General features: G+C 44.9%; 1 protein-coding gene across 3 annotated transcripts in view; it reads right to left on the bottom strand.

Annotated features, from left to right (window-relative positions):
- Window positions 1-12,083, bottom strand: part of RAPGEF5 (Rap guanine nucleotide exchange factor 5) — a 256,576-nt gene that overhangs the window by 227,462 nt on the left and 17,031 nt on the right. For 2 of the 3 annotated variants that reach the window (XM_027539946.1, XM_027539947.1), the window contains exon 1: window positions 7,167-7,458. The exons of the other annotated variant lie outside the window; for it this stretch is intronic. In XM_027539946.1, the coding sequence (XP_027395747.1) occupies window positions 7,167-7,397 (231 nt within the window). In that variant the 5' untranslated portion in view covers window positions 7,398-7,458. Of the gene's footprint in view, window positions 1-7,166; window positions 7,459-12,083 lie in introns of those variants that run through there. 3 annotated transcript variants of the gene reach the window in all.

Genomic DNA, 12,083 nt, shown 5'->3' with positions numbered 1-12,083 from the left:
CCTTATCCCGCCCACTCAGTGATCTTGGGCAAGTTACCTCTAGGTTTCAGTTTTCTCATTTGTGTGTGTGTGTGTGTATGTGAGTGTGGGGGTGTGTGTATGTGTGAGTGCACACAAGTGCACTCAGTTGTGTCCAACTCTTTTTGACCCCATGGGCTGTTGCCCACCAGGCTCGGTCCATGGGATTTTCCAGGCAAGAATACAGGAGTGGGTTGCCCTGTCCTCCTCCAGGGGAATCTTTCTGACCCAGGGATTGAACCCACATCTCCTGCATTGCATGCAGATTCATCACCACTGCACCACCACCTGAGAACCCGCTTCCTCATCTGTAGAATACAAATAAAAGCATCTATCACAGAGGCTTGTAGTGACCATTAAAGTTTATACCAGAACCTGCAAGGCACATAATTAAGTGCTATGAAGTGTTAGCACTGATTTTAATTTAAATACAAGGAAGAAACTACATGCTTTGCCTATGAGATATGTGTATAAAATGACTATAAGTTGGCCATACTGGTATAACTTGGAGCAGAACGTGTTTCTCAATCGACAAAGTCTTATTTCCAGCGGAGGAGGGTGGTAAGCCAGGCCTGAAGCATTCCAGCTCAGACACAGGAAATGGGCAGCCTTGTTCTTCTTTGAGAGGGAGTCACCAGGGTGGGATTCAATCTCTGGGTTGGGACGATCCCCTGGAGAAGGAAAAGGCAAATATCCACTCTGATATTCCTGCCCAGGAAATCCCATGGACAGAGGAGCCTGGTGGGTTACAGTCCATGGGGTTGCAAAGAGTTGGACATGACTGATCACAGGAGATGGTGATGGACAGGGAGGCCTGGCGTGCTGCAATTCATGGGGTTGCAAAGAATCGGACACAACTGAGCGACTGAACTGATCACACACACGTGCATCAGGGTACAGACTGTAAATGAAAAAGAGAGAACGTCCAGTTTCTCAGGTCTGAAGAGCCACTGAGACCCTGCCTGAGTGAAGAGTGGCTGAAGGGAAGAGGTCAAGGCAGAGAAAATTGATCCAAAGGCTGAGAATCACAGGAAGACTTGGGTGAACAGTCAAACTGGCACGACCGGTGAATCATTCTGACTGAGGTAAATGAAACAGATTTCAAGAAGATGAAGAAAGTGGTGGAACACTGCAGAAAATATTCCAGCAGCCAAAGCCCAAAATAAGGTAGCCCCAGCGCTCCAACAGTATATATAGAAAGAAGGAATGTAGCTACCAGTTATTTCATTAGAGGGAAAAAATGACAGTCTTAGAAACAGCCTGATGAGAAGAATTTTTAATGAAACAAAAACTTAAGATGAAAGACTTAAAAAGAAGGTTAAAAAAAAAAACTCAACCACTATGAGAGGCAAAAGTTGAGGGACATGAATGGTTTTCAGAAGAAAAAAAATCAGTACTCCTTGGGAAAATGGCTGATTTGGAGTCTGGACCAGGAAATGGGAAAAGATATGCTTAGAATAACTTGTGCTGAAAAGGAAGAAAGGTATCAGAGACTACTAGGGCCTTTTAAGAAGTACGCAGGAGATAAATATAAACTGAGCATCAAAAAAAGACTATTGCCTTCAATGGGTTGAAACAAATTTACAAACAACTTACAAACAAATCTAAGATCTTACTGATACTTGAAAAAGAAAAAAAACTCACTGGTTGCTAGGGCATTAAATCATAACTCAGAAAATTGATAAAAGGGAAAAAAAATCAAGCCTTTCCCTTGTCCTTCCTATACAATCTTTTTTTCAGAAGACCCAAGTAGTTCATGAGGGTAAATTTTTTATTTTTCGAGAGTAAATTCTTTATAGACAGAATTCCAACTGATAAATGCAAGAGGAATGATAGGTTTAGATCATCATTTTGCAACCTCTGATGAAATGGATCTGCGTTACAACTATCAGGGGTGTTACAATCATTAGGCGAAAGGTAGAAAGGTAAGTTGACCCCACCTGAACCCACTAATCACTCTTGTTATCTCAAGCAGGGACACATTCAGGCATCATGCCTCTCGTGATGCGATGCAACAGATTATACACAGTAATACCTACCAAGAATGTTCGCTCTTAAGTCTGAATCTAATCAAGCCACTACATCTCACTGCCAGATTACAGGAAACATGGAAAATAAATGAACAAACTAGACAACATCACAAGTAAGAAGTGACCCCAGAAGTGGACATTCTACTTGACAAACGACCTGCTGTCTCCATCACATCAAAGGCATGAAAAAAGAAACGGGGGGAGGAGATGGTTATAAAATAAAATAGATTTGAAAACCTAACAACCAAACACAATGCATGGACCTTAATTCCTGGTTGCAACCAATCATAAGTGAAAAGACATCTCTGAGAAAAATTAAATATGGGAATTATGTTAAGGAATTATTATTAAAATTTTAGGCAAGAAAGGCACACTTTTTTTTAAGGAACAAAGTCCTTATCAGAGATGTAAACTGAAACACTAATGAGTGAGATGACACAATATTTAGGATTTTGTTTTAAAATACACCAGTCCCTCACAAAAGAAAAGTGGGGAAAAGAGAAATAAGTGAAATGAAATTGGTAAAATGTTAATAGCTAAAGGTAGGAAGTAATTACATTGTTCTTTCATAATGTCCCCAACACAAAGTTAAAAAAGAAAATTAAATGGTTTTGGTGTAAATTCAATCTGCCCCTTATCTTAGCAGTGATTTTTTAGGAGGCAGCTAAGAAAAAGCTAGTCATTCCACCTAGCCTAAAGAGGTGCAAAGAGTCTTAATCAGCTTGCATTCTGAATTCAGTATGACAATAAGTGACTGAACCAAGGAACCAGGAGTTCTATAGTAACAATCAAATGTCAGCTTATATTCTCCCAATAAGAGACAGCCTACGAGCCACCTCGGTTGGGCAACACAGCTCACAAAGAGCTTATCTGATGACAGTTGATGTCAGATTGTTAAGATCTGGGACAGCCCAAGGCAGCATGGGCAAGGGCCACACAGATTCCTAAATCAGATCTTGGTCAATACAGAAGTTGCAAACTTTCCTACCATCTTGTGTAATACACAAAGCTACTTTCTTACCAGTGGTAATGAATCTGTGCTAACTTGTCCCTATAATCACTCAGCTATAATCCAGAAGTACAGCTCATGACATACAGAACTGAAGGTCCACACAAAGAGCTTAGCCATGATTTACTTGCATTAATATCACTGCCCTAACCAAGGGGCTAACCACATGACCCCAGGTGTTTACAAGTCACCCACTGGTTTGATACACACTGCTTGTGTTTTTCTCTTTCCTTCAAACACTTCTGTTATGGACTATTTGTGTTCCCCCAAAATTAATGAAGCCATAAGCCCCAAGATGCTGGTATCTGGAAGGCCTGTGGGAGGTACTAAGGGTGAGATAGGTCATGAGGGTGCTGTCTCCATGATGGAATTAGTGGCCTTATAAGAAAAGGAGAGAGATCGAAGAATCAGAACAAAAAATTCTAAAATTTGTATGAAAATACAAAAGACTCCAAATAGTCAAAGCAAGTTTTAAGAGAGAGAACAAAGCTCCAGGTATCACATACCCTGATTTCAAACAGTTTATATTGCAAAGGTACAGTCATTAAAACAGTATGGTACTGGTACAAAAAGACATACACAGATGCCAGTATCTATATCAAAACAACGTGGTACTGGCACATAGAGAACTCAGAAATAACCCATGCTTATACAGCACACTGCTGCTGCTGCCGCCGCTAAGTCACTTCAGTCGTGTCCGACTCCGTGCGACCCCATAGACGGCAGCCCACGTTAATCTATGACAAATGAGGAACATACAACAGAGGAAAGACAGCCTCTTCAATAAATAGAGTTGGGAAAGCTACAGGCAAAAGAATCAAACTGGACCACTTTCTAACACCATATACAAACTCAAAACAGATTAAGGACTTACAAACATAAGATCTGAAACCATAAAACTCCTAGAAGAAAACATAGGCAGTACACTTTGCTATCAGTCTAGCAATACTTTTTTGGATCTGTCTCCTTAGGCAAGAGAAACAAAAGAAAAAATAAACAAAAGGGGCTACATCAAACTAAAAGGCTTTTTCACAGTGAAAGAATCCATCAACAAAACGAACAGGCAGCTTACCGAATGGGAGTACGTAAACTTTTTGCAAATGATATACCCAACAAGGAGTTGATCTAAAATACGCAAACAACTCATACAACTCAACACCAAAAACAAAAAATGGGCAGAGGACCTGAAGGGACATTTTTCCAAAGAACATAAGCAGATGGCCAACAGGCATATGAAAAGATGCTCAACATCACTAATCATCAGGGAAACGAATCCAAAACCACAATGAGATATCGCCTCACAGCTGTCAGAACGACTATCATCAAAAAGACAGCAAACAGCAAGTGCTGGGGAGGATACACAGGAAAGGGAATCCTGCCGTACCACTGGTTAAGGTTATAATCGGCACTGTCACTATGGAAAACAGGATGGAGATCCCTCAAAAAATTAAAATAGAACTACCATATGATCCAGGAATCTCACACGTGGGTATTAATCCAAAGTAAACAAAAACCCTAATTGGAAAAGATATATGCACCCCTATGTTCTCTGCCACACTATTACAACAGCCAAGATATGGAAGTAAGTGAAGTGTCCGCTGATGGATGAATGGATCAAGAAGATGGGGTATATACATATAATGAAAGATGACTCAGCCATTAAAAAAAATGAATTCTTACCATTGGTGACAACCAATCCATTGGATGGATCTACAGGGTATTATGTTAAGTGAAATAAGCTAGAGAAAAACATACTGGATGATCTCACTTACATATGGAATCTAAAAACCAAAACAAAATGAAAGTAGAGATACAGAGAATAAACAAGTGATGGGGGTAGCACAAAACAGGTGAACAAGAATAAGAGGTATAAGCCTCCAGTTGTAAAATACATAAGCCATGAGGATGTCATATACAGCATAAGGAATATGGTCAATAATACTGTAATAACTTCGTATGGGAACAGATGGTAACTAGCATTACATCATTACGTCATTTTCTAATGTACGCATATACCAATCAGTATGTGGTACACCTGAAACTAACATCATATTGTATGTCAACTATATTTCAGTTTAAAAAAAGAAAAAAGAGAGAGAAGGCCATCTCTTTTCCTCCACAGGCACCAAGGAATGGTCACATCAGGACATAGAGGGACGGTGACTGTCTACTGGCCAGGAAGTATTCTCACCAGAAACTAAATATGCAGGCACCTTGATCTTGCACTTCTCAGCCTCCAAAACTGTGAGAAAATACGTTTCTGTTGTGTAAGTCTATGGTATTTTTTTTATGGTAGCCTGAACAAACTAATACATATTTCACCTATTTTTCTCTTTCTTTCAAACCCTTTCCAACTCCTTTGATGGGAAGGTTCCATGATCACAAAGGTGGTTCCAAAGCCAAAGGAGGGAAAACAGTTGAAAATTATGGGTTTCCAATGTCAGAAAACTTGACAATCTTCCCCCAATTTAAAAAAAAAAAAAAAAAAAAACTGCCCCTGCACTTATGAAATGTATTTGGAATGTCACAAGGAGAACTAATACAATATTAGAACCAAAGAAGGGCTAATAAAGTATATCTTATTTGAAGTAACCACATTCAAAATAATTAATAAGAGTAAATATGTATTTTGGCAAGGTACACCACAACATCCCAGACAGGGGGAAATTCAAGTCTCTATGCAGAAGAACACTCCAGATCTATTTACACAGAAACCCTGGGCGATCCTCCTCACAGACTGCCTGGCTGCCCTCATGTCCTCAGTATTCTGTGCAGTGAAAAAATAACTATCAAGGGTAACAGGAATACGATTTAACCTACTTTTCCCTAGACTCCTGGAAAGTCTCTAACTCTGATTTTTGTGTTTATTTAGCTATCATATTTTTGGGACACATTTCCTCACTTTCTTTGTACCCTGTACACCACATGGTAAGGTCATTTGCAGTAATTCCTAAACTCCCCTGGTCATTTGACCTAAAGATGTCCTATTACTGCTCAGCTAATCCTCAAAACATCCTTCTAAGGTAGATCATGTACAGTCATCTCTATGTGGGAAGAATTCTTAGGGAAGGAGGTACACAGCCTAGAAAGGCCAAAGACTCAACATTAATTCAGACCCTTTCCTGCCCAAAGGAAGCCATACTAAACCCAGTGTTTCTCCCTAACGCTCAAGTTTCACAAACCTATCTTTCAAGAGCTGGAAGTCCCCCAGCAAGATCTTTTAAGGCAGACAACCACTTCTTTTCAAAATTGCAGACCAAAATGTCTACCTTGTGGTACCTTCTTGGTAATGTCTCCTTAATGATGCAAAAATTTTAAAAGCTAAGTAAAACCTCCCAAAGGTGCCCAAGGCCTTGGTGAGCAGGGACACCCGTAAGTCAGTAGTGCCTGCTGAGTGACTTATGAGAGATCCCAGGCCGTCCCGCTTCTCTTAACCACAAAACATGTCTGACCTGCTCGGGCCATTAGATGCACTTAGAACCCAACGAGGGACACTCCTCCACCAGGAAATCCTACCGAACACACCAGCAGGAAGTCAATATTTAAGATTCTGGGGGCGTCGCCGAGAACTAAGTGCTGGCGACTGGAGAGCCCAGGAGCTACAGATCGCCCCGGAACTTCCAACTCCGGCGTCTGTCCCTCGGCCGTGGCGGCGGCCAGAGCCAGTGTCGGTGCCCAAAGCTTGCAACGAGGCGTCCGACAGCAGTGCACACGTCTCATGCCTCCTGAAAACTGAGGTCCCGCGCTTGGGGCCTTGGGCTCGCTGTTGGGACAGGGCCGGCCGTTAGGCACCGGACACCTGCAGCTCCCCCTCTAGAGAAAGGCAAACGGCCCTTCTTCCGGCGATGCTCACGGTCCCGCGGCCAGAATCCAGGTGCGCTTGGGCTAAGTCAGGTGCACCTAAGGGAGAGGGAAACCGCCGCTCCGCGGGGGGCACCCCACGACCCCGCTTTCCCGGGCCCCTCTTCTGCCTAGTCCGGCACAAGCGCCCCACTCGCGGCACCTCCCCAACTTCCAGATGCCCTCCTCGGCCGCCCCGGAGGGTGGGCGCGGGCTCCACGTGCGCTCCTCCCACGCCCATTCGGGCCGCGCAAGACCCGGCCACTCACCCGGCCCCCAGCGGCGCTGCGCTTCCTCCGCAGGGTGAGCCCGCTCCGCAGCAGCGCCGGCAGGTCCCGCAGCCGCGGCCGCGGAGGCACCGGCAGCTGCTCACGCTCCGGCTCGCGCGCGCTGGGGCTGCGGCGCAGGGCGCCGTCCGCCGCCGCCACGGCCGCCACCGCGGCCAGAGCCGGGCTCTCGCACGGCGGCTGCATCTTGACGGAACCCACGGCCATCCTCATGCCCTGACGGCGGCAGTGGCGCCGGCGGCTCTTCCCCGCGCTCGCCTCCGCGCGCCGTCCGCGCCTTCGCCAGGCAGCAAGAGGGCGCGACTGCGGCTCGGGCGCGGGGCGCGCTGCCAGCCGCTGCCCATTGGCGCGCGCCGCGGCCCCCGCCAGGCTCAGCCCCGCGCGCCTCCCCCTCTCCGCCCAGGTGCGCCTGGCCCCGCCCCGCCCCGCCCTCGCCGCGGCACACCTCCGCCTGCGGACCCGGCCCCCGCAGCCACTCCCCGAACCTTGAGCACCGTCTCTTCCACAGGTGCGGATTCCCAGAATCCACCACCAAACCCACTCCACTGCCCGGCCCATCCCCCTACTCCCTTCAGGCTGAAAAGTCCCACTTCACCCCCTTTTCCTGCATGCCGGGCTCGACCTGAACTTCGACCCGTGAGCTAGGAAGTGGGGAACACCACCACCCCGCCGGGCGCACAAGGTGGTTTTGTTTTTTTTTTCCTCTTCACAGCCTGGCCCCAAATCGTAATTACTAATCCCAGAAATGGTTTTCGCCTAAGAACTTCGAAATAGGCTCTGTATTCTGCTACGAGTCAAAGAGCCCCCACGCTGTCCTCTCTTTGGCACATTCATCATTAAAGTCTAAAACTTTTGTTCATTATGATAGGTGTTGAGCAAAATAGATGCAAGTCTGGTGACCTGGAGGTGATTCTCTGTTAACAAGTTGGAACCTGACCTTCCCTGAAAGGCTGATGCGTGTGATGAATGTGCTTGGTAAAGCGTAAAGGCCTGCCGTGGTGTGAATCATTGTTTACACCATTCCAGGAGGCAGGAATTGTGGAGCCCTGGCAGCAAGACTCTTCCAACAGGGCCTTAGTCCAGATGGCTGTGAACCTTCACCTCCCAGATCAATCTGTCTTCAGCAAGGGGCAGCCAGTAGTTTTACTCCTTATCAGTAGGACACAGGGCTCCTATCTTTGCCTAAGACTTGCAAGAACTGAATAAAGTTACTCACCTTAGAAAAAAAAAGTTGACAACTAAGGATTACAAGGAATCAGGGCCCTTTGTTGGTTTATGTTGGTCTACCACTATACTCTCAGCCCTCATATGGCAGACAACTGGCAAATATATATGGAAATATGGCCATGCAAGGAAAAAAGAATGACCTGTGAACTCTGCCCTCAAGGATCTTAAGACTTCTTGTTCAGTTGCTAAGTTGCGCCTGACTCTGTGACCCCATGGACTGCAGCACACCAGGCTTCCCTGTCCTTCACTATCTCCCAGTTTGTTCAAACTTAAGACTTGAGCCAGGACTAGATTACACATATAAAAAAAAACAAAGATATAGTGTTGTAGTCTTGGTAATTGCCAACTGAGTGTGAATAATGAGCACTGCAGCTCACAGGAGCAGGGAGATGCTTCTGGCCTGAGACAGGCAAAGAAAAGTCTATGAAGGGAGTTTGAGCTGTGCCCTCAAGCTGAGTGCGGAAGATTCAGTCAGGCAGAAAAGAGGATGTGGGTCCTTCAAGCAAGAAGGAAAAACATGAGAAAAACGCCAGAGGGGTAGGACACAGAACCTATTGGGCCCTGAATGTGTCCTACTGGTGGGAGAGAGGGATCCTGTGATGGAGGAGGAGAAAATATCAGAATAGATGCTGGTGACATATTGGGCGCCTTACATCCTATCATAGAAAGCTGTGCGTGTTTACTGGACATTACAGTACTCAGACATTACAGTTTCCAAATAACTATTACATATATTTATTCAAGGCTGAAATTCCACTTGTATGGACCATATAAGAGTGTACCAGCTTATATAATGTTCAAATATTTCTGCTCCCACTGGTAATTAGGCATTGCCTTGAGCCCCAATGTCATGAGCTTCCCTCATGACAGTCAGTAAAGAATTTGCCTGCAATGCAGGAGACCCAGGTTCAATTGCTGGGTCAGGAAGATCCCCTGGAGAAGGAAATGGCAACCCACTCCAGTACTCTTGCCTGGGAAATCCCATGGACAGAGGAGCCTGGCAGGCTACAGTCCATGAGGTTGCAAGAGTCAGATACGACTTAGCAACTAAAAAAACAAAAACAAAAACCACTGTCATACTCCATACTCCAGATTTCCTCCTGAAATACCAACTAAAAGTCCACTAGACCTTTGGTCCTGGTCCAGTAAAGGCACTCCAGGACACTTGTGGCTAGCAATCTCTCTGATGAGTGAAGGTTTGTGCCATGTCACCCCTGAGAACACCCTTGGAATCACACCATGAACCTACTCTGCTCTAAAACAGAACACACATGTTCTGACTCCTGGTCCAGATCCTTGGACTTCATGCTCTTTCACAGAGTTTCTTAGTGCAAGATCAGGGAGTCTGGGACTTGACCCCATAGATTCTATGGCATTGACCAAAGGTCTAAAACTTAATATCAACAAAGGCCTTTGGAAGGTTGGCTTGGGGTAAGGTGCTAAATGACAGCTGCCATATAGCTGCGGTATAAGACAGACAGTAGGGCATAGCGGGCATGTGTGAGCAGAAGAGCAGTGCCACAGTGTTCCACCCCCCTGCCAGGACCTTGGCACTTGCTTCCCCTCTGCATGGAATACCCCACCTCTGAAATGCTGTCCAGTAGAACTCTCTGTAATGGTGGAGATGTTCTATATCTGCTTTGTAGCCACTAGCCATAGGTGACTTTTGAGCACTGGCAATGTGGCTACTGTGCCAGAAAAACTGAATTTTTAACTTTAATTAATACAAATTAAGATAGCCACATATGGTTGTGGGCTACTCTACTGGAAAGCAAAGTTCTAGAATTCCCTGTTACCCTCCCACTACTCTTTAAGTTTTTTAACTGAAATGTCTCCATTCAGTGAGGGCCTCCATGACCATGTGATTTGAAATTGTAGCCCTTCCCACCTGCCTCCTGCCCTATCTCCTTTCTAACCCTGTAGTGTTGCCGTCCATCAGTCTTCCTATGTTATTTATCTATTTCCCCTATTGTTCATTAAATCCCACAAGAGCCTGAAAGTTTTTCCCTTTTGTTCAGTATCTAGAACATATTAGTCAAAGAATCTGATTTTTCTACATATGAGGACCTAGTTTTTCAAAAGGAGCTTAATCTGGACCTCCTGATTTTGCAATGTTGAAAGTTAAAAAAAAGCAAATCCTATATATGCTAACTTGGCACAGGTCAAACAAAACCACTGGGGATATCAGATCTGATTTTTACTTAGGAGAATGACATCATTAAAGCTAAAGTTTATGTAAACACCAACGTTAAGAAAGTTTCATTGGCTATTTGCAGTGAAGGAAAGTGGGATACCAGGAAGGTAATTCTGGCATTCACCTAACTACAAAAGGATGCAGGTTTGAATGAGTGGAGTCAGTGGAAACAGGGAGAGGTCAGATATTAGACATTATAAAAGAATGCTCCTCAGGCCTTGGGCATGTGTTAGGAGTAGAAAGGTACTTCAGATGGTGATACAGATTGTGTTTTACCAAAATGACCAACACAGTATCTCCTAACCTCAAGATCTTCTGCAATACAATCTTGCTACTCTCCCATGAAGCGAACAGGGTTTCTTTCTCCATCTCCTTGAACCTGGGCTAGCCCTGAGACCATTTTGCCAACAGAATCCAGCAGACCTAACACTGCCAGTTCTGTAAGTTGCCCTTAATTAACCTGGTAACTTTCACTTCCTGCTCTCTTGGGATGCTCCCACTCAGAGAGACCAGCTTCTTGTGAAAAGCCCAGTCTATACAGAGGTGCTCTGGCAACTGAGCTCCCATCCAACAACCAACATAATTGCCAGCCATTTGGAAGCTGTCTGGAATCTCCAACCCAGTCAAGCCTTCCTGTGACCACTGTACTAGCCCACATCTGACCGAAACTACAGTGAGAAGCCAAAGCAAGAACTACACAGTTGAGCCCAAGCAACCCACCAAACTATGAGAGTTAGCAACAAATTGTTTTAAGGCCCTCAGTTTAGAGATATTTGTTACATACAGATGCAGGTTCAATCCCAGAGTCAGGAAGATCCCCTGGAGGAGGGCATGGCAATTCCAATATTCTTGCCTGGAGAATCCCATGGACAGAGGAGCCTGACAGGCTACAGTCGATAGGATTGCAAAGAGTTGGATGGGAGAAGTGATAAGCACGCATGCACGTTCAGTTCAGTTCAGTCGCTCAGTCGTGTCTGACTCTTTGCACGTTACATACTAGTAAATGACCAAAACACATGGTTTAAAAAACCATGAAAAATATACTCCTTTATGAATTGAAAAAAAGGAAATTTATATTTCTATTTGCATGTATGTGAAGAAATGTGAAGTTTCTTGCAAGTGGTTGGAATTGGCTACATGAGGAAAGGAAAGAAGGGAGATTTTTTTTTAAGTATAACTTTTTTTTTTAAACAGGAAAACATACTACCTATTCAAAAAATTGTTTTAAAAAATGGCTCTGGATTTAGAAAAGTTAGGAGGTAGGGGGAGTTGATTTGAGAGAAGCCCCCCCAACCCCGCCCCGTGAAAATCTGACCGGCAAGAACAAAGGATGAGCTGGGGCCCAAAAGAAAGGACAGGAGCAATGGTGATGCTGGGGTCCAAATATCTTATAGTAAAGGATGGATCTGGGCTGGAGTGCTGAGAGGACAGAGAGGAGCAGAGACAGTCCACTGGGCCCTCGGATCACACACAGAGTG

This window comes from Bos indicus x Bos taurus, chromosome 4, assembly GCF_003369695.1.
Source record: "Bos indicus x Bos taurus breed Angus x Brahman F1 hybrid chromosome 4, Bos_hybrid_MaternalHap_v2.0, whole genome shotgun sequence".
In the NCBI taxonomy this organism is placed as follows: domain Eukaryota; kingdom Metazoa; phylum Chordata; class Mammalia; order Artiodactyla; family Bovidae; genus Bos; species Bos indicus x Bos taurus.
This window is presented reverse-complemented; position numbering and strand designations above follow the sequence as displayed.